The sequence below is a fragment of the Trichosurus vulpecula genome, chromosome 3 (genome assembly GCF_011100635.1).
Source record: "Trichosurus vulpecula isolate mTriVul1 chromosome 3, mTriVul1.pri, whole genome shotgun sequence".
NCBI classification, from domain to species: domain Eukaryota; kingdom Metazoa; phylum Chordata; class Mammalia; order Diprotodontia; family Phalangeridae; genus Trichosurus; species Trichosurus vulpecula.
Window position 1 is genome coordinate 158,512,042 of NC_050575.1, and position 25,069 is coordinate 158,537,110.

The 25,069-nt window shown below is 41.5% G+C and overlaps 1 protein-coding gene across 1 annotated transcript in view; it reads right to left on the reverse strand.

Moving 5' to 3' along the window:
- Positions 1 to 25,069, reverse strand: part of STK35 (serine/threonine kinase 35) — a 50,757-nt gene that overhangs the window by 16,979 nt on the left and 8,709 nt on the right. Inside the window, exon 2 of the mRNA XM_036750387.1 lies at positions 13,716 to 14,465. Within this exon, the coding sequence (XP_036606282.1) occupies positions 13,753 to 14,465 (713 nt within the window). The 3' untranslated portion in view covers positions 13,716 to 13,752. The remainder of the gene's footprint in view (positions 1 to 13,715; positions 14,466 to 25,069) is intronic.

The following is a 25,069-nucleotide window of genomic DNA, read 5'->3' on the forward strand; positions in this document are numbered from 1 at the left end:
TCAAGTCAGGCCTCTCTCTCTCCTACCATTGACTAGCTGAAATTTTTCTCCATGGTACTTTCACACCAACACAGCATTTAGTTTATACATAGTAGGTGTTTTGTTAGTGTTTACTGATGTCAGAAACTGGCCTGCCCCAGGGGATGCTTCTCCAAAATAAGATCTAGTGAATTGTCAAGGGGATCCGAAACTATCAGGAGAACAGACCTACAAAGATCACAGATTTAGGGCTGAAAGGGCCCCTGAAGGTCAGTCCTCTAATCTAAACCCCTGACTTTACAGACTAAAAAACTGAGACTTGGTACTTCTATAATTGTCGGTAAGTCACAGTGCTGAGACTGGAGCTCAGATCCTCAAATAATCCCTAGAAAATAGAGTGGAAATGTGCTGCCACTAAAGCAACTCCTTCAACCACTGCACTTCTTACACGTTATTACCCTGACCCTTACCATACCCTTGAGAACATGAAGTGTTATGTCCTTTTTGCAGATGAGAAAACTGAGACTCCAAAAGCAAAATGCAGAAGCAGGTTTCAAATCCAGGTCTTTCAAATTCAAATGCAGTGTACTCTTTCTACAAAACCATGCTGCTTCACAAACACACGCACACGCATGCAAATTCTAGGTGAAGGACAGAAAACTTTCCTCCAAGATTGGGGGAAGATGATGACCACAGAAGGTATAATGAACAATTCTGAATTTTGTATACACAATGTAGTTAAAATTAGAAAGAAAATAGATAACTTGGGGGGAAAAAAATCTCTGCACTAAGTTTCTCTGATAAAGGGCTCATTTCCAAGATACATATGGAACTAATTAAAAAGTTTAAGCAGAGTAACGCAAATTAAAATAATCTTCATCAGACTGGCAAAGTTGATAAAAAAGGAAAATGACAAATGTTGGAGGGGTTATGGGAAACTAGGTTCATTCAAGAACTGGTGATGGAGCTGTGCACTGATCTAGCCAATCTGTAAAGCAGTTTGGAACCATGTCCCCACCCAATTACTAAACCCTTTGATCCAATGATACTACTACCAAATTTATACTCCAAAGTAATGAAAGAAAGAGGCAGAGAGCCCATATGTACAAAAATTATTTATAGTAGCTTTTTCTTTTTGTGGTGGCAAAGAAATAAGGAGGTGCTCAATATTGGCATGTGAATATAATATTATTGTGCTGTAAGAAATTATGAAGGGGATGGTTTTGAGAAACCTGGGAAGAACTCTAAGAACTGATACAGAGTGAAGTGAGCAGAACCTGGAGAACAGTTTATACAATACTGTAAAGACAAACAATTCTGAAAGACTTGAAAAGAACTTTGATCAATATAATGACTAATCCTGAGTTCAAAGGACTCATGCTCACCTCCTGACAGAGAGATGAGGGACAAGAGGTATACTGTATATTGGATAAAACTAATTGGGCCAAGGCAAGAATTTGTTTTGCTTGACTATGCAGATATTACAAGGCTCTTTTTTTTTCTTTTTCAACTGGGGGTGGGGGATGGATGGGTAAGAGAGAAAACAGATTTTTGTTTATTGAAAAAAAAGAACCCTAAACCCTAGGAGAGCTGAGTTCTACTACTGCCTTGGCCTTCGATAATTTGAGTGACCCTGAGTATGCCAATTCCTATCTCTGGAGCCCATTTCCCCCCTTTAGAAAAGGAACAAGAGTTGACTAGACAGACTATCTCTAATGATGACTTTGACATCCTATATTCTAATGTTTTATGTTCTCAGGTCCTGATCAGCTCTGATTTTAATCACCTCTGAAACTATGGCCATTAAGAGTATAAAGACAAATAGATAGAGGATTTATCCCTCTTACCTACAGGCCTACCATCTTCTATCCTATTTCTCCGGCTGGCATGAATTATAAATAGCATCCCACAATTTGCAATAAAAGTGGCTCTTAAGGAGATTTTTTTTTAAACAGCATGCAATCATGGCTCCAACTTATTACATAAGAGTATAAAAGATGAATGACAGAAGTCCCATTCTGACAGAACCAGAGCCTGCTCCCCAAGCCCTGTCCATGTGACAGGACACCACATTGCTCATTTTCAGCTCACTCCCACCCTTGAAAAAAGGATGACATACTCTTAAAAGACAAAATTATAGCAGAGTGCACATGCAAATGCCAACATGGTCATCTATCATTTAAAAGCAAACTGTTTACACAGAATAGGGACAGCAAACACTCAAGTACAAATCCTACCCAGCAAGCACAGGATATAAAACTCAGACCAGAATCTATCTAAAGGGGCAAGGAGGGATGGCTGGCCACAAAGGAGTATGGAGATGTATAATGGGGCCTGAACTTAACATCGGAGAATAAAACAGACTAATGTGGGGATCTGTGAGTTGAGGACTGACTTTGATCCCAGATAAATTAATGAACTGGATAGTCAAGAAACCTGGGTTCAAACCTTGAATCTATTACTTTTTAGCATGGGATGTCACTTCCCCTTTTCTGGGTAACAGATTCCTCATCTGAAATAAGAGATTAGTCATAACTGTACCTACATCACAAGGATGTTAGGATCAATGTATGTAAACTGCTTTATAAACTGAAAAGTTCTATATAAATGAACTTTTACTTATTATCTTTGAAGGCACTGAACTATATGATCTTCCCTTTTAGTTCTGATATTCCTTTTAGTCCTAATATGATGTTTTGAAATCCCTTCCAGCTCTAACAACCTATAATTTTAGGATTCCAAAATCTAGAAAACTGTTGCCTTCCATTAAGGAAGTTTATTTAAGAAGGCATGGGAGTGATGGCTAAAGAAGAAACCCCCTCACGCTCTCCTCCTAGGCCTCTTCACCACAAGCTTCCCTTCTCTCTCAAGAACAACTGATTCCTACCACAGCAACATAAAAGGGAATCAAGAATTCATGGTTGAAGATTTTTGTATTATTCTAGTTCCTTTCACCAGAGAATCTTAAAAGTATTATTACTGCACAGAAAATAGTCTCCCCAGGGCCAGGGGCATCTGTAGAGAAAAGTCAAATTGTTTCTCCGCACCCCGCCGCCGCCGCCCCTTTCCTCATCCTCTTTAGAGGCACTAGAGGCAAGAGAGGAGGCTTCAGTGCCTCCAAGGACCATATGCTGCCTCATCATAGGCAAACACACCTGTTTTGCAGACTTTGGTGATGGCTAATGTACCAAGGGAGAAAATAATGAGGAGAAAGGGCCACTATTAAGCATGACTTACCCAACCTGGACTGGGAGTCAGAAGCCCTGGGCTTTAGCTTGGAAAGGTTTATGGGTTTGGAAAGGTTTCCTAAGGGAGGTGAAGGGAAGTGGGTTGTAACCTGGCCTTGAAGAATAAATGTTAAGTAGAGTCTAGCTGGGGAGGAAGCAGAAAGCAGGGCGTAGTAAACAGACCAGCCTGTCCTGGGAAGAGGTTTCATGTTACAAAGCAGGGGACCATAGACCTTGACTAAGACTGAATCATAGGGTTGGACAAGGTTGGACAGCTGAGATTGTGCTGGAGCTGTAAGCTAGAAGTCAGGGGAGCCTGGTTCTGCCACTAACACTGAGTAAACTCAGCTAAACCACTTCCCCTTCTGTAGGCATTGACAAAGAGGGGGAGCTACTCCCAGGAATTCCTGATAAATTGGATAGAAAAGCCCTTGCAAAGTTTTAGACAAGACTCCGTAAACTCCAGTTTTTCTAGCCCTGATCAAGTTATTCAAACCCAAAAACGTGAGTGCCAAGGTTAATGTCAGGTCACATCATAGGATCCTGACTGCAGAGTCAGAAGGGACCCTTCCTTCAACATCATCTAATCCAATTTCCAATCCTGTTTAGCTGACAAAATATGCCTATGATTTTCAGGGTAGTGAAATATTTTTGAGATGACTAGTAGTAGCCACATCTAAATTTCAGTTTATTTTATTTTCAAAGTAAATTTTATTTCTTAATTTCAGTTCAGAGAGTAGGCCTAGTCCCTGAAGGGGGAAAAAAGCCAGCTAGCTGCTAGTTTGGGGTGTGGCTTATTCACAATCCTCTACATTCAGGATTGCTGTCTGTCCCACATTAACCTTGGCTCATTAGAACCAGTCATCCCAGCTGGTTACTAACAACAAAGAATTCTTCACTTGTGACCACTGGTTCTTTTTCTGCCTTGTGCAAGGTTGGATTTTTCTGGTAAGATGTTGATATAATCTGCCAAAAGCTGAAAGTACTACACACCCATTCACAGCCTTGGACTTGCTTCCTAGGACATGTCTTGGACATGTTAAGAACATCTAGATGCAAATACAGAAACAACTGGAGGCCAGTTTGATTTACCACTTTCCAAATGAATAGAAGAGATAAAAAGTGAGGCAAAGCCAACTCATCCATGACTTCCCATTTGTGCAGAAAAATGGAAGCTCAAAAAGCCCAAGACAACTCTCACAAAGCCAGAGTCCCTACCTGAAATGCACATAAGATGACACTGGAGGATTTTGGAATTCAGCGGTACCATTTATATAACAATTAGCCTTATCTCACAGAACTTTCCACCACAGATACTGTGGTTTGGCAAAATTGGGTGACTGGCCATCTTTCATACACACAGTCAGTTTTCTGGCTCCATAGTTTTGCTTCATCCATTTCCTACATTCAGAATGTAACCTTTTCTCAGTTGAAATTCAATTCGTGGCAAGACTCCGATCAAATTCTATCTCCTTCAGGAAGGTACTCCCGATTTCCTTCTTTTCCTCCTTCCCCCTCACCCAGTCAAGAAATGATCTTTCTTCTCTCAGATCTAATAAACTTTTGTGTGCATTATGATACTACTATCTTCTATTCTGCTTTATGTTTACTACATATTTACCATGTTTTGTATCCCCATGGCTATTGTGAGCTTCTTAAGGTCAGAGACCGTGTGGCTTGGTGCTTAAAGAGGTCAGAAGACTTTGTAACTTACTGTGTGACCTTCTCCAAGTCAGTTAACATCTCTTTGACCCTCAGTTTCCCGATCTATGAAATGGAGCTCATACTTGTACTATTGAATGTACCAGACTATAATGAGGAAAGCTCTTTGTAAAATGTTATAGAAAAGCGTCATTTCTAATGAAATATTTAATTATAAATATTCTTCTGGTGATACTGAATGGCTTAGAATTATGATTTACCACAGTTTCTAAAGAACTGAAGTTCTGGCTTACCCACAGGGCAATGGAAAGGTGCATGGTGGGTACAAATACTGTTACACATAACCAACAAAGAAATGAGCAGAAGTAGGGTAACAGTTGTCATTGGAAACATGTATGACTGTAAAAAGAGGTGGGCTAGGTGACAGCATCATAGTTATCCATAAATGGCAAGAGGCTGAGAGGGACTGGACTTCTAAGGTCTCTTTCCACTCCAGAGCTGTAGAAAACCCTATGGTCTAAAGGTGAGCCCCCTATCACACTAGGTGGTTACCCTACAAAGGATTTATGGCAGGACATGGCTGATACTGTTACAGAGTAAGAGGGCATGGAAGGGCTGCAATCTAGACCCACTGGAAGAATGAGATTAGAGATCTGTGGAAACGTTTCCTTGAGTAGCACATTGCGGACACTTCATACATGGTTATTAAATGAACTTCAATCAACTCATATTGTACAATATCATAAAAGAGATCTTAAAAGAAACTTCTCTATCTTTCTCTGTGGCTTGTAGCTTTTGGGTGGCCCCTTCTGAGCTCTTGTCAGTCTCTGGATAACACTTTCTTTTCCAAAGAAGCAAAATAGAAAATCTGACCTTTGTATAATGCTAGTTGAGTTATAGCTTTCCCCTGGCACCTCTAACTGAAATGGAAATTCCTTTAAAGTTGGGAAATTCATCACAGTAGTTTACGGTATTGATTTATTTTAAACATCGTTGGCAGTTTTAAGACTTGCCTTGACTGAATGCTAGAAATGATGAAAGGCTGGCTTCCTTTCATTATGTAATGCTACCAAATAAACCACCAGAGGGCTGAAAGAACCTGTGAGTAACTAGAGAAAGATGCTTGAAATACAGACTCTCTCAAATTCTTTATCACTGAGACTTGAGTGCATCATCATGAGGAACTTTTACTGACCAAGAGCGCTGAGCTCAACATGCATACAGCAGGTGAGGGAGTCTGATATAGTGCAGAGAGAACACTTAACTGGGAATCTAGAAATATCCATGCTCTGGGGTCTTTTGTTCCCTCTCTTACTCTGGAAGAAAACGCTCTCCACACCTCCCTTCTTTAGGCCTCTGGAGAACAAGGGGTTAGATTGGACAGTCCCTTTTCAGTACTGACATTCTAGGATTCTCTGATCTATTGGTGCCCATGACCCACTATAAGAATCCAATCCAACAAGCATTTTCAAGACCAATCTCCAAATCCCATAACTGCTATGTGGTTAGGGGCTGGTCTCACATATGCAACCTAATGATTTAATTCAAAAGGGACTCTGGCACTTTGGGGCCACAACATAAACTCCATTACCTGCTAGCCCACTGTTACAGTTTTATACTTTAAATCTTTAGGCAAAATGGGACAAAAAAAATAGGAGAGGTGGGCAAAGAATGCCAGAAAGGACCCCCCCAAAGGCTTTTATTTCCTCTCACCCTCTTAATTTTCCTGGAAAAATACCTAGGTTATATGGAGCAAAGGGTACAAATTATAGAACACTCACTATCAGAGCTGGAAGGAACCTTACTATGTTCATCTGATCCTAAGGATTGAGTCTTAAGAGTGGAAAGGAACCTTGGAGGCCATCTAACTAATTTCACACAGGAAGAAACACAGGCCTAGAGAAGAAAAGTGATTTGCCCCAGATTCCACAATTAGTGAGAGGCTGGAAAGAACTTGAACCCTGGTGTCCAGACTGGGTCTGAGTTCTTTCCACTATAACACACAGTGTGCTCAGGAGAAAATAGGAAGAGGCAGCTGGAGTTTTAAGTAAATAGCTGCAGGGCAGGACCGTCCCCTCCTGCTTTTGATTGTCCTGCATTTACTATTCCATAGAGCAGCACAGTGTGGATTTTCCCCAGAGGGTACTGCTCCTCTTACATAACTCAGCAGCATCACATTAGCACAGCACGAGTGATCACAGATGGCAACGGTAGAGGCCAAACACAGGCCACTCGGGAGCTCCCTGATGCCAGGCAGGGCCTCTGAAAATAACATTCTTACCCTAGAAAGGAAAAGGGCTCCAAGATTCTGGCATGTACAATGGCACCTAATGCTTTAAGGGAGAATTTATTGCTGTCTCACTTTCCAGGAGAAAAAAGGTCCATATTCATTAAGAGGTATGGAACCTTGGGTATGACATAACCTGAGGGATCTGTTTCTTCATCTATAAGACAGGGAATGGCAATACTTATTCTATTCTGCCTCACAGGGATGCTATGAATAAAGTACTTTGTAAACCAGACTGATGTAAATGTATTATTAATATTTTACCCTCCCTTCTCACTTCCCCTGAAGCTCACAAAAGGTGTACTCTGTTATTACAGTAATTCATTAATGCAAAGAATCTTGGAGCTGTCTGGAATCAGTCTTCTATCATGGGGTATACACATCTCCCTCCTTTTGGCTATTTTCATGGCTCATTAGCACTTAAGAAAAAAAAGAAGAACTTTATTAGTAATGTTGATATCACCTTCATTTCCAAATATATTTCTCTCCCTTACCTACCCAGCAAGGCATCTCATATATGAATTTTTTAAAAGGAATATAATCAGCAAAACTAATTAATATAGCAATTGAATCTAACAGTATATGTAATATCCCCATACCTATAATTCCCCAAATGTGTTAAGGGGAGGGAAGGAGGTGCATTAACTTGCACTTGCAATAGATCACAGGCAAAAATAATCATAGATTCACGAACCACATGATCTAGCGCAAACTGTCACCCTGTAGAATCGGCTCCTTTACTTCACTCCCCAAGTGGCCAGCACAGCCTTTGAATACCTCCAGCAACGGCACTCACTACCTCACCAGGCAGCCCATGTCACTGCATCCAAGGACTGGAGCTAGAAGGGATCTCTGAAGGGCAACTAATACAACCCCATACCTTACAGTTGAGATCTAGTGACACCCAATGACTTGCTGGAGTTGATACAAACAGCAAGTAACAGAGCCAGGAGTTGGAAAAAGGCCCTTTGACCCCAAATCTAGCAATCTGTCCAGTGTACCATGCTGCCGCCTGCCAATCTTTGCAGAGGTGGAGGACTATGGGTATGGAGTTCTGCATATACTATCAGACACAAATGAGTCAGATGATTTTGGTAAAGTGTCTCCCCACCCCTTTTATTCTCTATTAGAGGGGATGGCTCACTGAGAAGGGATATATTTAGAAATAAAGATGATATAAAAACAAAAGATTTTTTAAAAAAAAATTTTAAAAATTAAAGGGGTTTCAAGTCCGTTGATCAGTGAGAGTTACAGCCACCACTTAGCTGTAACTACTATAATCGTATTTTTGTAATTCAGTCGTGTCCAACCTTTGTGATCCCATTTGGGATCTTCTTGGCAACGGTACTGGAGTGGTTTGCCATTTCAGTCTCCAACTCATTTGACAGATGAGGAAACTGAGGCAAACAGGATTAAGTGACTTAGCCAGGGTCACACAGCTAGCAAGTCTCTGAGGACAGATTTGAACTCAGAAAGATGAGTCTTCCTGATTCCAAGCCCAGTGCTCTAACCACTAAATTACTTAGCTGCCCTGTAAATCTGTATTACACAGACAGCGACACAAAACAATTTAAAAGGGGCTTAAAATACAAACCAGTCCACTTTGCTACTTGTCAGTTACACTACTGATAGGTTTGAAATTCAAATATACTGAAGGTGAATCAATGTACCTCTCTTCACAAATTACACATTTCATAACCTGTTCCTATTTGCAATTTAATTAAATGCCTACTATGTGCAGATCCTGGGTGTGGCACTCATTGGGCATATAAAGATAAAATTAGATAATACACCTTCTCCTTTGGAAACTTTGTAATTTAAGAGTAGATATAAACAGATGAGTATGATACAAAGCAGAATGTGATTAAGTGCAAAGGAGAAGTCCAGGAAAAGTGTTAAGAGAAATTTGAGACAGTAGAGATGACCTGAACTAAAGGGGAAGAAGAGCTAGGAGGCCATTTCAGACATGTGGAGGTAGTGATTTGCCCAGGTAAACAAGCTGGACAGCTGGCTCAGTGAATTCAAAGCACAGTGTTTAGGAGGTCAAGGCCTCCTTTCCTCTAGATTCATATGTACACTGCTTACCTGACCTGCACTCTCACAAATGCATGCTGCTGGGCCATCAGAACTACATGAAAGACAAGAACAAAGCACAAGACCCGCTAAATGTGGTTTAGCAGCATCAATTTCATAAAAGGTCTGCACATTTCTTATGCTTCTAGTGAATGAACTTGACTGTTAGGATCATAAACCACAGCAGAAGAGCAGCAGAAAAGACTTGAGGACACTGTGTAAGAGAGACAGAAACCATCAGTGTTGGAGTTGGAAGTCACTTTGCAGATCACCCATTCCACTCACTTTTAGTTTTACTGATAAGGAAACTGAGGCCAGAAGAAAGTGATCTGTCTAGGCAGTCTGGCACAGCGAAGCAAGCGCTGAATGTGAAATCTGCAGACAGGGCTTCTAGTCCCGGTGTTATCACTGTCTTGCTGTGATCTCAGACAGGTCTCTCAATCTTACTCAGCCTCCAGTTCATCACATTTAAAATGGGGATAACACCTGGCCGGATAAGACTATTGTGAGGATCTCAGAATTACAGAGTTTTATAAATGGATAATACATAACCATCAAGTCCAACATCCATTATTTTACATACAAGAAAAGTGAGGCCAAGAGAAGAAAAGGCCTAAAAAGAGCAAAGGTGGAAGAAAGTGGGATATAGTGCAAGGGAAGGACCACTGGATTTAGGGTGGAAAGGGCTGGATTAAATCTCTAAATTCATGACTTCGGACAAGCCACATCCCATGTAACCACACCCCGCCCCCCCCCCCCCCATCTTGGATCTTCATCTGTGAAATGGGCACAAGTCTTTCACCCCATACCTGATTCGAACAGAGCATCTAGTAATCCTTAAAGAATTCAAGAAGTCTGCCTTTTACTACAACTACTAATGTTAATTATGATTATTTGCAGTTCCTCAGAGTTGTGAAGATCAAATGAGTGATATGCAAAGGCAAAAGTAAAGCATTATATAATTGTGAACAGCTGTTGCTAGCCACTGAACAAGTCAGTAGCAGGGCCTGGCCCCCAAGGCCCCTCACTGCCACTCTAGGACTTTCCTCACCGTTCCCTGTTCCCTTTTGTGGTGGCCTCACTCTTTCAAATGGCAACCATTCAAGTCTAACCTCATTTCCCTTCTGCCCTGGCTGGAGATGCACAGACTTTTTCTTCTTGTCTCAAGACTGCCTGCCGAGGTCCAGCTCCTCCTAGGTCTAACTATCTACAATCCCTATGCTCCAAGCATTTCAACCTGGGTCTGCTCTGCTCCTGTCTCCCTAACACTTACAGCAGCACTTGGCTTTGAATGCTTAGGACTCTTTGGGCTCAGTCAGACACGTCACACACCAGGGCCTTGGCTCAAGGAGGCCCTAGTTACGCTGTTTTGTTTATAGACAGCTGCTTCAGCTGTGAATGCAGACTGCAACACCCCGTGCCGCTGCCCCCCCCCCCCATGCCCTCCTCTCTGTCTTGTTGAGCCAGTGACACCTAGAACATCAGCCTGGCTGGTTTGGCATTTGGACTCAAGACACAGCAGGGCAACTGCAGTAGCTGAGGCAAACAAGAGAGAACAAGGGCTCTGCTGCTTAGCATTGAGTGATGTGCAAAAATAGATGTTTTGGAACAGAGTGGTTTGAGACTAGAGCTTTTGTTCTTAAAGGTAAAGTGATTTGGTAATACTCTAACTCAGAAGCAAGGCCTGCTCTTGTTCCAACAGCATGGGGAGGGGCAGCAGAAGCAAAGCAAGGTGTTTCTACTTGAGTTAAACAAGCTGTACCAATACTGGCCTGAGCTTTTATTTTTCAAAAAAACCCACTATGCTTTCTAGTTCTCTTTTACGAACAACCAAGCTTATGTATCCCTGACAAACTGTAATCTTAAATCTCTCCCAGGTGGATGCATTGCAGACCCCTTTTATCTGCAGGTGTTGAAGTATAAGACTAGAACCTATGTTCAGAGCAGGCTCTTCCTACCTCCATAATAGCTCTGAAATCAATCCCCTCCTAATTTCACTGCCACCACAAGACTTCAGGCCCTCATTTCCACTATTAGGTCTCCTTAGCTTTACATTCTCCCCACTTCAACTCTCCTACACACATAGCCAAACTCATCTTCCTTATGCATAAATCTGGTCACATCACTACTATTTAAATCACTTTAATGGCTCCCTATTGCCTATGGGTTAGGAATTTAGATTCCTTAGCCGTACACTGACTAACCTAGCAACCTACCTACCTTACCTTTTCATCCTTCCCCTGCTTCTCATTTATTACTTAGCCAAACTCTACTTTGCCAGTCCCACATCCTTGCTTTCTCCACTTTGTACCACCTTACTGTCCCTCTTCAACTCTTGTACCCTACCCATCTTTTAAGGCCAAGATACAAGATACTCTATGAAATCTTGATTCCCCCTTTGGGAATCCTAGACCATGGAATGGAAACCAATGGATTGGGCAGAGCAGCCTCCAAATCATCTATTTCATTCTCCTTTATCAAGAACTCAGTAGGGCAGTGGAACTGGAATCCTTGCTGCCACTTACTCCCTATGTCACCATGGGCAAGTCACCTAACCTCTCTGGGCCTCAGTGTCCTCATCTAGAAAGCAGAAGCTTCCTTCATCTGTAGAATAGGGACTGCAATATTACTTACCTAATAATGATGTGAATAAAATGCTGTGTAGCTACGAAGCTCTGTGTGGACAAAAGATCATGGGATTAGAGCTGGAGAGAACCTCGACAGTCATCTAGTCAAATGCTTTCATTTTCCAGGCGAGAAAACTCAGGCTCAATGAGGAAAAATAGGATGCCTAAGATCACAGAGCTATTAAATAGCAGAGCCAAGATCTGGACCCGGGCCCTCTCCTTTTAAAGCCAGTGTTCTTTTCCCTGCATCATGGGAGCTGGTTTCTAGGCCCACATTTTAGGTTAGATCCTCCAATGGCAGCCCTACAGGATATGGGGATCCTCCTTGAAAGGACAGCTCAACTGGGCCCCAGAGGGTGGAAAAGATTAAAGAGAAACTGAAAAAGAGTCCGGGTCAATAAGGGAGTCCACTTGGCCTTTTTGTTTCCAGCACCACATCCCTAAACTCAACCCAAGAAAGGTAGCTGGATAAGCGGGGGGATAAGCGGCTCCTCAATGATTCAGTATGTAAAATAACTGTGCTGAAAACCTAACAAAGAGACTGTTGTGCTCTGGTATCCTAGCTAATAAAGGGCTCCTTGCAGAGTGCCGGGACAGGGAAAGGAGGGAAGAGGAGAGAAAGAGAGCTAGAGAATGGGAGTCTTTAAGTTATTCGTTACTAGTGACTACACCATCCCAGAGCTGAGCCTGCTTCATTTGAGGACGGAAGATGTTACCTAGCCATCCCCCCGAGGCAAGAGGGCGTGGCTGCAGGTTGTCACTAAGGCTTCTCCACAGATTAAAAATAGTACAGTATCCTTCAGACAAGAAACACCTCATGAATTTTTGTTGTGTTGTATCAGAATATATTTTAAGAGTTAAATATGGGAAAGAAATTATTGTGCTCTGGCTCTGGTCAGTAACTTGACTAGAAGCAGCTCTGGTTGGTTCGTAACAATTTATTATCTTCGATTAGAGTTTCTGCGGTCTAGAGTACACATTCCACCTTCTTGTGGGTTCTGCTGTATCTCTCAGAACAAAGGGTTGCCCACAAACCTCCTGCTCCTTCTTGACTCCAACAAGAAAAAGGGTTTGTTTCTTCTCCAAGGTCCAGAGATGGCTTTAGGATCTGCTGAGCTACCAGCATACAAGAATAAACCCCCTTCAATCTGTTTTAAAATCCATGCCATGCCTTCAGCCAATCAAGAATGGCCATGGGTCTGGGTATCCCACCCATACTAGAAACTCAGCAAGTACCTTATTATTCCCTATCCTACGTAAGCACAGTTTATACTCACAAAGATCATTAACGGCTCCAGTGGTAGTAGGTCTTAGTAGTACAAGCACTGATTTGGAGCTGGAGGATTGGGGTTCAAATCCTCACTTTGCTGCCTGCTACCTCTGTTACACCTTGGGCAAGTAACTTCCTCTCCTGGGGAAATGATTCAGTCATCTGTAAAGTTAAGGGATTAGTGCGTATGACGTCTAAGGTCCCCTGAGCCTGAGTCTAAGACTCTATAAAAGATGACAAGCAATGGCTACATTGGTACGGTTCCTCCTTTTGGTGTACATGATACTTTTTATGCACATTATCTCTTCTGATCTTTCCAGAAGCCTTGTGAGGTAGCAAATATTACCATTCCCATTTGGAGATGAGAAAATGGGGGTACAGAGCGACTAAGGGATTTGCCCAAGGTGATACAGCTATTATTCTGAGAGCCAGAATTCAAAATCAAGGTCCTCTGATCATAAATCCAGAGCCCCTTCTATTACATTACAGCTCTAAGTTCCTAATGTAGCCTGAAAGCTTCTCAGGATACCCCCTGGTTCTTCACAGACTTCTGTGGGCAGAAAATAACCCAGTTCCAACCAAATACTCACCCAGTTATAAAACGCCCGGGATGCTTTGCCCTGAATTTTAAGCAGCACATGTGACTTGGTCCATTCTTGTTTCAAGCTCAAAGGCATCAGGTCGGTCTTGTGGGTTAGCAGCTAACATATCTTTCAAGAGCTGCTTTATCCCCTCAGACATGGAAGTCCTGCGTTTCTGGGGGATGTGCAACTCCATCTTTGGGTTCTCTAGCAGCGCTTCCCCTACGGGTACAATCTCTGTCCCCTGTTTGATGTAGGTCCCCAGCAGTTCCTTCTTGGTCTCGGAGTCAATGAACGTGATCCGCTCTATCATGGCCCAAATAATAATGCCTAGGGCAAAGATGTCCGCCTTGGCTGTATAGTGCCCCTCCCAGACCTCAGGGGCCATGTAGAAGTCAGAGCCACAGGCTGAGGACAACCAGTATTTATTCACATTCACATTTTTGTTGTCCTGACCACCCTCTTTCCCTCGAGGTGCCAGCCCGGCACAGACTTTGCTGAGTCCAAAGTCAGCAACCTTAAGGACAGGGACCCCAGATCTCTCAGTGATTAGGATGTTGTCAGGCTTGAGGTCCCTGTGCACGATGTGGTTTTTGTGCAGGAAGGCGATGGCACTGGTAAGCTGCAGCATGAAGCTTCGGTTGGTGGCTGGGTCTGGCCGACGGGACAGCACATACTGATTCAGATCTCCCCCTTCACAGAACTCCATGACAAACCAGAGATAGCAGGGCTCCTCTGCATAACCCAGAATCCTTTCACCTGTGTGAAGAGGACAGGAAACAGCTTCAATTTCGTGAGATGGGCTAATTCAGACTCTTAGGCAATGACATTGAAATTTTGTGGTGAGAAGAGCAAAAGATACCTACGCTCACCAGAGATCTTTGAAATGGGCCTCTGAGATCCATTAGTTCAATTTCCTCATTTTATAGATGGGAAAACTAATGCCCAAAGAGCTAGATGACTTGCAGTCACACAGGTAGTAAGGAGCAGAGATGGATCTGAATTCAGGAATCCTGACTATAAGTGAGTAAATATATGTGTGTATACACACACACACACACACACACACACACACACGTATTATATATATATATGTATGTGTATACATATATATATGTGTATGTATATACACACATCCATTAGCCACACTGCCACTCACATTTACATATACTGCTTTAAAGTTTACCATCTCATAACCCTCTAAGGCAGGGAGGGCAAATATTATTATCCTCATTTTGCAGATAAGGTAACTAAGGTTCAAAGAGATTAAAGGAATTGCACAGAGTTACAAAGCTAGTAAGTGATGGAGCTGGAATCTCAATCCATGTCTCTTGACTCCTAGTCCAGTGTTTTTTCCACTGTATCACATAATCTTGGTGTCTGATCTTCTCCAACTCCAAAATGTTTAGATGGCTTCCCATTCCCTACCTAAGCAAGTTTAAACTCCATTTAAGAGTCTTCATCACCTTGCTCCAACCTACCTGTCCCATATCTCCATACTGGACTAGTTTCCATCCCTTGCTCTTGTCTTACCTTCTAACATCATTGTTCCTCTGCTTATTCTGTCAACCATGCTTGGAACAGCCTCCACCTTCATCTCCATTTGTAGACATCACTACCTTTCCCCTTTAAGGCCCAACTTAGGGGACTTTCTTCCTTGAGCTATTTCCCATCCCCCACTCCCTTCCTGCAATTTTAAGTACTCTATCTTCTTTGCTTAATCATTGTCCACCTCTCATTATACCTATTATTTATTATCTTCAATCTCCACCCCCCCACCCCAGCCCATCCCCAACCCCTCTCCACCTCAAAAAAAAACTATACTAAGTTTTTTTTACGGCAGGACTGTATCATTTTTCACCTTTGTATCTTTAGGGCCAAGAATATGAGCTTAATAAATGTTGATTGATTCAAAACACGCGCGCGCGCACACACACACACACACACACACCTGCTGCTTTACCAGAGAACATTAGTGAATCGACCTTTCTTGACTTGATGTGAACCTGAACCTATTGTTCATTAATATTATTTTAAGTACTGTGCTTTCCTATAGGAGAGAAGTAAGTTTGGTGAGATCTGGAATTAAAGTTGCAGGCATGTTACTATGAATTCAGACATCTCACTTCTCTGGGCCTCGGTTTTTTCACATATAAATTGGGACTTTCACGATCCCTCTAGAAATATATTTTTATGATTCTAACGAGCATTGTTCCATTAACTCCATACTTTTCTTTGTGCAATTTGGATGAAGTATACCTAACCTATTGAAATCCCTTTTCATGCTCTAACTCAGCAAGTAATATAGTAGAAAGAGCACTGGGCACGGGAACCCCAAGATCTGGATTGCAGTCTTGGCTGTTCCTCTAACTAGCCACGGAACTTGGCCAAATCACTTCTCTCTGATGATTCTCTGTTTCCTCATCTACAAAATGAGAGGAATGGGGAGGCAAGTGGTGTTCTCAAGGAGAACAGTAACAAGGGACAGCCTCCTAATTGGTCTCCTTGCCTCCCTCCCTGAGGCTCTCCCCTCTCTAATCCCTCCTCCACACAGATGCCAAAGTGATTTCCCCAAAGCACAAGTCTGACCGTGTCAGCCAAATACATGCCAGTGACTTTTTATTCTTCTAGGGTCAAATACAAACCCCTCTGTTTGGTATGTAAAATTCTTCACAACCTAGCCCCAACCTACTTTTTCATTCTTAACAATACTACATTTAGGTATTTGATAGTCCATACCAAACTGGCCTCCTTGTTGTTCTTCACACATGACACACTCCTATCTTCAGTCTCTGTGTCACAGACCCTCTCCCTTTCCCAGCCTGGAATGCTCTTCCTCGTCACCTCTGCCTCTTGGAATCCCTAGCTCCCTTCAAAAATCCTGAGCGCCACCTTCTGCACAAGGTCTTTGCTGATTACCTCTCCCCACCTGACCCCCAGCTGTGTCTCTTCCTCACCAATTACCTTGTATTTATTTTGTGTATCTACCACAGTCACCCAATAGAATGTAAGCTCTTTAAAGGCATGGTCTGTCACTTTTGTGGTTTATTTTTATCATTAGAACCTGGGACTGTGTCTAGTATATAGTAAGTGCTTAATAAATGCTTGTTGATTATCACCAAGCAGTAGGCAAATTCCTTTGACTATCTTTTGAGTTACTACGTGTCCAAAGGGGTCTTTTACCCTAAAAACTTTCATGGACATTTGTGAGAGAGTGGGAGGAGTGGCTAGGTGAACAAATTCTTAAAAAATCTGCACATTCTGAACCTTCTACTCTAATGTGCTTTCCCACTATTAGCTGTTCAACTTGATGTAATTAAAAAAAAAAAAAACACTTTAGGATTCTGGAGCATAAGGTACTATACTCTGACTTTGCTATTAGCTCTGTGACACTGAACAAGTCAATAGTCTTTGGGCTTCAAATGACTCCTTTGTAATAAAAAGGCTGAATTTAATGGCCTCTAAAGTCCATCCCACACCCAGACGCTATGGCACTCAACATCCCTACTTCTGGGGATGAGACTCGCTCAGGAGTTCTGAGCTGCAGCGGCTTAAAGCACATCAACTATTGTCCACAGTGCCAACATGGTGAGACCCCAGAAGTAGGGAACCATCAGTCTAAGGAGGGTAAACCAACCCAGGTAAGAAAAGGAACCAAAGCTCCCATGTCAATTGGCCCATAAGTGGCTACTGCACTTCCAACTTAGGTTGTAAGAGAAAACCTGCTTCAAAACGGGTAAGATAAATCAATGAAGTCCATTCTATCTCTAATATCGTTTTATCTAAGATCCCTTTTTCTTCTAGATTTAATATACTACACTCTATATTCCATAATCTTGAGTGTTCTTGGTCCTGTTATGTTAATTATTTTAAGACTCTTTTCAGTTCTAATGATGTTTGATTCCAAGACTAAGTTATGCAGTCTGGCACCCCAATAATGTACTACTTAAAACAGGGCACAACTGGAAAGACCACAGTGGGTTTAGGTTTTAAAATTTAAAAAAGAGGCCAGAAAAAGCAAGTTTACCCTCAGGGTTCTGACTATGGCCCTACACATGACCTTCCTCAAAGCACACATTTCCCTGCAATAGCTCATTTCCCCTGTAATTATATAATTTGTTTATGTTGTTTTGAATCTTGGTGTAATACAGGTAGAACCAGTTTAGGGAAAATGGATGTATTTTTAAAAAATCTGTTAGTTCTCTTTATCATAATCCACTTCTAGGTCATCAACTCTGAAGTACTATAAATACTAAGAAAAAAAATCAAGGCAAAACAGATTTCTGAAACCAATCAAATTTTCAAATTAATTCCCTGGGAAAGAAAGCTTGATATTTCAAACTGTAGGTGGAGCCAAAAAGGAAAAGATTAAAAAGGCATCCAATTCTTTTCTCATAGGCCATGTCTGCAAACATCAGTGACATTTTGGGAAATGCTGGTTATTTTATATACAAAGTTGGTAACCATGGCTACAGGGGTGGAAAAGCCAGTCTACAAAACAAAATATACCTCACAATCCTGAAGGGTAGGAAGAGAATTAGAGTGGGAGAAAAGCTTGAATTGCTATAAGGGGGAGTGGGTCATTGTTGCTAGATCAACAGAGATCAAGGAATCCTCCAGGAGTCCTCTGTTCCAAAAGACTCAGTTGGGAAGCCAGAGCTTCTGTTTAAGGTATGAGGTAGAAAAGGGAGTAGGGGGGGAGAAGAAGCAGGAGGCTAAAGGGGAGAGGAAAAGGGGGTGGGGTTGTTTTTGGAGATGAATACAGGGAACAGGAAGAGACGCTCCCAGTCTGAAGACGCCCATAGTAAGCTAAAGACAAGGCATGACAGAATGGAAAATAGAGAGCTATGCCTTGTTCCAGATACAAAAATGTTTACACAAGTACTGAACAGTGAAGTGTAGGGAGTTTGTCATTTCATTAGGGTGGCTCTTCTGGGATGCCCCAGTCTCAAGTTGCCTACAGGGAGCCTTTTCTTTTGTATTTTGTTATGAATGATAAAATATCAAAGCATGACAGAAGGAGCACCAGACTGGGGCCCCTAAGACCATCTCGGGGACTCCAAAAATTGCACTGCAACCTGACTCCACCGCCTAGTTTCAAAGCCCTCCAAAGGGGTCTAGGCTCTAACCTCCCCTCTCTCCTAGCCTTGCCTCAAGCTGCTCTCCATTTCATGCACCTGCCCCTGGCTAAACCCATCCTGTGGGCTTTCAGTCCTGACGTTTCTGCTCACACTGCTCCATACATCTACAATATCTTCTAAACCTTCACCTGCTGATGTGCTACTCACACCTCAAATAGCACTTCTCCCATCTCTCCAGCTGCCTAGGATCACTTTTTTCTTGACGTTCTCAGGAAAGACCTTAGAAATCACCTATCGGGAGTTTGTTTTGTTTCAAAAACAATTTTAATAACTATTTAAACATCATTGGCTTCCTTTGTAATCCTATTAAAAAAAAAACACTTAAAAACATTACCCTGGCAGACTGTCAAAGGGCTCCATGACCCGCAAAAAAAATGAATATCCCCTAATTGAGATCAAATGAGATATTTTATGTGAATCACTATGCAAGCTTTAAAAGTATGATATAAATAGCATTTATTCCTGTTATCTAGTATGTCCATTTCACTTTGGTAAATGTTAGGGTTACACTAACAGTAAGGGGAAGAGCCAGGATGATTCTTACCTGTTGACTTGCCTACTCAGTCCAGTACTCTCTCCACTTTTATTATGAACTTCTTCCATTTTAGCTTCTATTATAGTTACTGGTTAAACATGTGTTATCTCCCCCACTAAATTGCAATCTCCTTAGATGGGAATTCCTTAATTTAATTTAATTTTCTCCTCAGAAGGAATAAAACTGCACACAGTTTTGAAATGTTTGTTGAATGAATAAAGGATTTGGACTAGATATCTGTATCTCTTAAGGTCCTTTTTTATCACCAAATTTCTATGATTTGCTTAACTGGTCTCTATCCATCCTGGAATGGGCTGTCACCAGATCTGCCAGCAATAGGTTAGCCTTTCATTCACCTGACTAATGAAGCAGAATTCTCTTTATGAAATAAAAGAGCTGGGAGACACCTAATCATATTCACATGGGAGATGTATAACATAATGGATAGACTACTAGACACCAAAAGATGTGAACTATAGTCTTGGCTTATACTACTCTTATCTCGTATGGTTTTATTGAGGAAAGCATTTGTGTAAAACTAGATCAATCACATCTCTGGGCCTCAGCTTCCCCCATCTCTAAAATGGGGATAATCTTAAGTGCCTAGGCTATGACGAAAACCAAATTAGCAAAGTCCTCACAAAAGGCATAAAGGACCATACAAATGTTTTAAATCATCATTATTACTAAAAAATACTAATGAGTCCACTGATTTTATCCTTGATCCTCAGGTGGTAGATTGCTGTATATAACATTATCAATGCGGAAAGCAGAGAATAGAAAGAATTACAAAACCACCTAAGCCCTTATAAGACCCATGAGAATTTTGGATGTTGTTAATATATACTGTGGCAGGAAAAGCCTCGAACCCATGTGGCCTGAGTTGTAGTCCAGAGTTCTGCCACTAATTTCCTGTGTAAACTTGGACGAGATTTAGAGGGCCTGGGTTTGAATCCAAGCTCTACTATTTACTGCCTTTGAGACTGTGGGCAAATTACTTTAGCATTTTGAACATCAGTTCATCATTTGTAAAATGAGAGGGCTGTACTAGATGTTCTTCTTCCAAATCTAAATATATAATCCTGAGGGACAGAATCAGAGACTTGGAAGGACCTCAGAGGTCATCTAGTTCAACACCTTCCCAGAGCATGAACTATGTCAATTACATACCTCCTAAACCAGTGACCATCCAAGTTACTGCCATAGCTAATGCTTAAATACCTTTATCATTTAAATCGGTTCATCTCTCTGAGCATCAGTTTCCTCATCTGTAAAGCAGAGATGGTCCTTTCCACTCTAGATCCTGGAGTTCTCTATTATTCATTCATTTAGTAAGCCCTATGTCAAATCAATCAATCAATCAATCAATCAATCAATCAATCAATCAATCTTGTGCCCACAGCATTGTGCTTCTGTAGAGATGGTGTGAACACTTGTCAGGGATGGCAGGATTCCAATTTCAAGTTAAATTTGGCCTCAATGTCCCACCACCCTCAAATCCCCTTCTAATTCTGAGACTAAAGATGAATCCACGTCATACATACCATGGTTACAACTCATTCCTTTCCCCTAAATTCTAGCATCTCTACGACCACGGGCCAAACTCTGTCCCTAAGTGTCTTCCCCTATCCTACATCACAGAATGCTGTAGAATGAATGAATGAACTCAGAATTAAATAGGGCTCTCTGATATTATTCATGGATCAAAGAGTATTCACACATCTATCTTCATAAGCTACTGCCTGGCACATTCAGGAATAAGAGAGTGATGGGTTCAGTACAAAGAAATAGCAACTAATGGCAAACACCTCCCTAGAGGGGAGAAATGACACCTGATTTGTTCATCTGTTATCATATATTACATTGGCTTCTAACCATAAGATTATGTTGCCAGTAAAATTAAAAAGAAACTCAAAGCATATAGTATTGCTGTCCCATAAATTAAAAAAAAAAATTCCCAGAACAAAACCTTAGCTTTCAGATTAGAGTCTCCATGTCACAGAGGTAGGACTAGAAGCCAGGTCTCATTTTTATTTGATTGAGAAGCAACAAGGAGTGGAGGGAAGGAGACTAGGATGGAGTTGGATGATCTGGGCTCACATTTTAGTTCTATCACTGATTGTTGAACTTGGCCTCCGTTTCCTCATTCATCCTTCCTATAGCTGCCAAAGTGCCTTTCCTTATGTGCAGATCTGATCATGTTGTTCTCCTTCTCAAACTGCAGTGGCTCTGTTGGCCTCTGGGACAAAAAATCAACTCCTCTGACTTGAAAGCCCTTTTCACAGCTTAGCTCCAAACTACCTGTCTAGCCTCATTCTACACCGCCCTTTAACGATCCAACCAAATTGGCCTTCTTGCTAGCCCTCCAAGCTCTGTTCTCGAGGCCTTTGCACTGGCCATTCTCCAGGCCACCAATACAAGTCTCTCCTTAACTGTTTCGGACAATCTCTTCCTCTAAGATTAAATCCAAGTACCACCTTTTAGAAAACAACTTTCCTGATCCCATCTTTGCCAACTGCTACTACCCTCCCTAAAAAGCTTTGTATTTATTTTGTAGAGACTGAGACATGTCTCTCCTGGTAGAAGGTAAGTTCCTTGACAGCAAGGGCTGTTTCGAGTTTGTCTTTTTATATCTAGCCCCTAGCACATAACAGGCATTTAACAATGAATGTGTTCATATGCATTAAGTGGGAAAGACCAAATGGCATTTTTAATGGGAGAAAAGAGGGGAGGAAGGTATCCAAGGATGGAGATGAAACAAGATGTCACAAGAGAAGGTTTGATAGGAAGGGGTATATTCAAGAATGCACACTATATAAAACTATCAACAAAACTTTTTTTTTTTTAAGTTGCAGCATATTAAGTCCAGAAGACAGCATATTTTATCTGCTTTGGTTAACAGGGCAGTTAAGAGTCCATGAATCTAAAACCAGAGGTACACAGATGAAGGGACTTTGCATAACTATAGCTAAAGGAAGAAGAATGGATGAAGATGATCATAAAACATTGAAAAGGCCATTTTCAATTATAAAATTGAAAAGTTTTTGGAGGAACAAAATCGAAGCTGCTAGATTTAGATGAGGAGCAGTTAAAAGAAAAAAACTTGAGTGAATAAATTATGGCATATAGATGTAATGGAACGTGATTACAAAGAACTTAGGAAGTTGGGTATGAAGCGATTTATAGCAAAGTAAGCTGAACTAGAATAACTTACATGATGATCACCAATGATGTAAAGGATTATACAGAAACAAACTATGATTTCTGAGGACTTGACTGAGAAGCACACCTCCTGCCTATCGGCAAAGAAAGAGCAGTTAATAGCTGCAGAATAAGCTATGCGTTTTTTTCAGACATGGCCAATGTGTTCCTCTGTTTTGCTTGACTCGAGTACTCATTTACTGTAAGGGATGGCTGGTCATTAGAAATAACAGTTGTGGAATAAAATTTTTAATTGTAAAAGTCCCTTTAAGCCTAAGGAACATTATAAACACTATTACATATGGAACATTTGGGGAAGGTGGACCACCTGAAAACAGAATATCAAACAAACAATCCTAGACTTCAGAGCTGGAAAGCAATTCAGAGGTTATTTAGCCCAACAATGGGGATGGGGAAAAAGCAATGATTTTTTTCCTAATGAACTTGGGAGTCATGAAACTCTAGTTCAAAAACCTGCTCTGCCACCTAATCACCTTGCGTGACCTTGGGCAAGTCATTTAGCTTCTCTGGGCTTCAGTTTCCTTACCTGTGATGTCCTTTCCTATTATTGGCACAGTCCTACAGCCTTCTTCCTAGTGATGGGACCTCCAAGAAAATTCATCCTGATGTTACCAAGTTCTGATTGTTGGAAATTCTTCTTTATGTTAAACTGAAACCTGCCTTCCTGTAACTTCTATCCATTCATCATAATTTCTGCCTCTGTAACCAAGTGCATTCTTTTCCTCCACATAAGTACTTGAGATACATGACATGCAGCTTTCAGCCTTTTCCCCATCTGGGTTAGCTAGACAGTAGACTTCTATTAATGATTCTCCTAGCAGAATGACTCTCCTAACATGAGGCAGCAATGCTTAAACTATGATCTTTCTAGTTTCTCTTCCTCTTTCAGTCTTATTTTTTTTTTTACCTCACTGTTCTTTTTGCTTTTACTAGTTTGTTTCAAGAGATGGAAGATGAGGAACGCTGAAGAATCTGTTTCCATATTCCTGGATCCCCATGAGGCAAATTTTAGTGAGAGGCTGTATGTCACCTTACTTCTGACCATAAAGATTGTTACTGAGCAAAGAGAACTCATTGGCATGAAGGCCTAAGTCCTACCTCTAAACTTACTACTTACTGGTAGTAGGTTTGGCCAGAAAAAAAATCCTCTTTAGCCACACAGTCTCACTACGAGGTGGGCAATACTTGGTGCCAGGTCCAGCTTGCCTGAAGTCTGGTAGACTGCAAAGCTTTCAGAGTCTGTCCAGACTACAGCCTAAACTTCAACCTGTAGTTTGAATGATTTTTAAGTTCCTTCAAAATCTAAGGTCCTCTTTGGATGTCATTCTACATTAACGATATACTTAAAGAGTATTGGATTTGGAGTCAAAGGACTTGGTTTCAAATATTAGTTCCTGAGCAAGTTACTATTTTATGTCTCTGGGCCTGCTTTCACATTTTAAAAATAAGGGTCTAAAAATTAGATGATCGAAGGCCCCCTCCTCTGACCTTACAGTCATTTATGACCAGCCAGGAGGCTAGTTCAGGTAATTTCTGAGGTCCCTTTTAAACTTTGAATAGTGTTGGCACAGTTCTGGGATCCTAAGCATCCTTGCACATATTAGGCGGGGAAAGGTCACCATCTGAGTGCAATATTGGTAATCTCAGTCAGTGTTTTGTGGGTGGAAGAGAAGAGAAAATGACTGGCTCACCCCACTCCAGCATATCTCCCTCAATAACTAGCGCCAGGCTCAGAACTGCATCTTGGTGATCCAAAGGCCAGGCTGTCCCATAATCTCCAAATGGTGGCTACACCACTTATGTGTATCAATGGAGGCTTGCCCAGGAACTGAGTGTTCAACACTTTCACACAAGACATAACTTTTCAAGGTCAGCTCCCCAATTTAACACTGGCAGATCACAATGTGGTTAAGAGGGATATTTTTTCTTGGCAAACCTACTATCAGAAGATCACAGCTGGGAGGTATCTAAAAAGAACTTTTTCACTCAATAAAAAGGAAAAATTTTCTAACAATCAGAACTATGCAGCAACAGAATGGAATGCCCTGGGAATTAACAAACTGTCCACTAGACAGCTTCAAGCCCCATGATATAAACATAGGAAAAACATTAAACCTATAGTCAGAGAGCCTGGGTTAAAGGTTAACAACTGTTTTGGGCCTCAGTTTCTTTCGTCTCTGTAAAATGATGGTGTTGTAACAGGTGAGCTCTGGAGTTTCTCACAGATCTAACCCAATCCTTTCATTTTGTGAAGGAAGAAGCTGCTAAGGGCAGGGAGGGGTACTCCCACATTCACAGAATCATATTAAATGACAGATCTGGGTGTTGAACAGAGGTTCTCTGACTATTAGGGGTCAGGGCTCTTTGTGCTACATTGGGTTGCCCCTCCCCTTGCACTCTGGACTAGTGATTGACCTTAAAGTTTTTGAGGGTTAGAGAAATCCATAGTGCCCTTTAGATATATT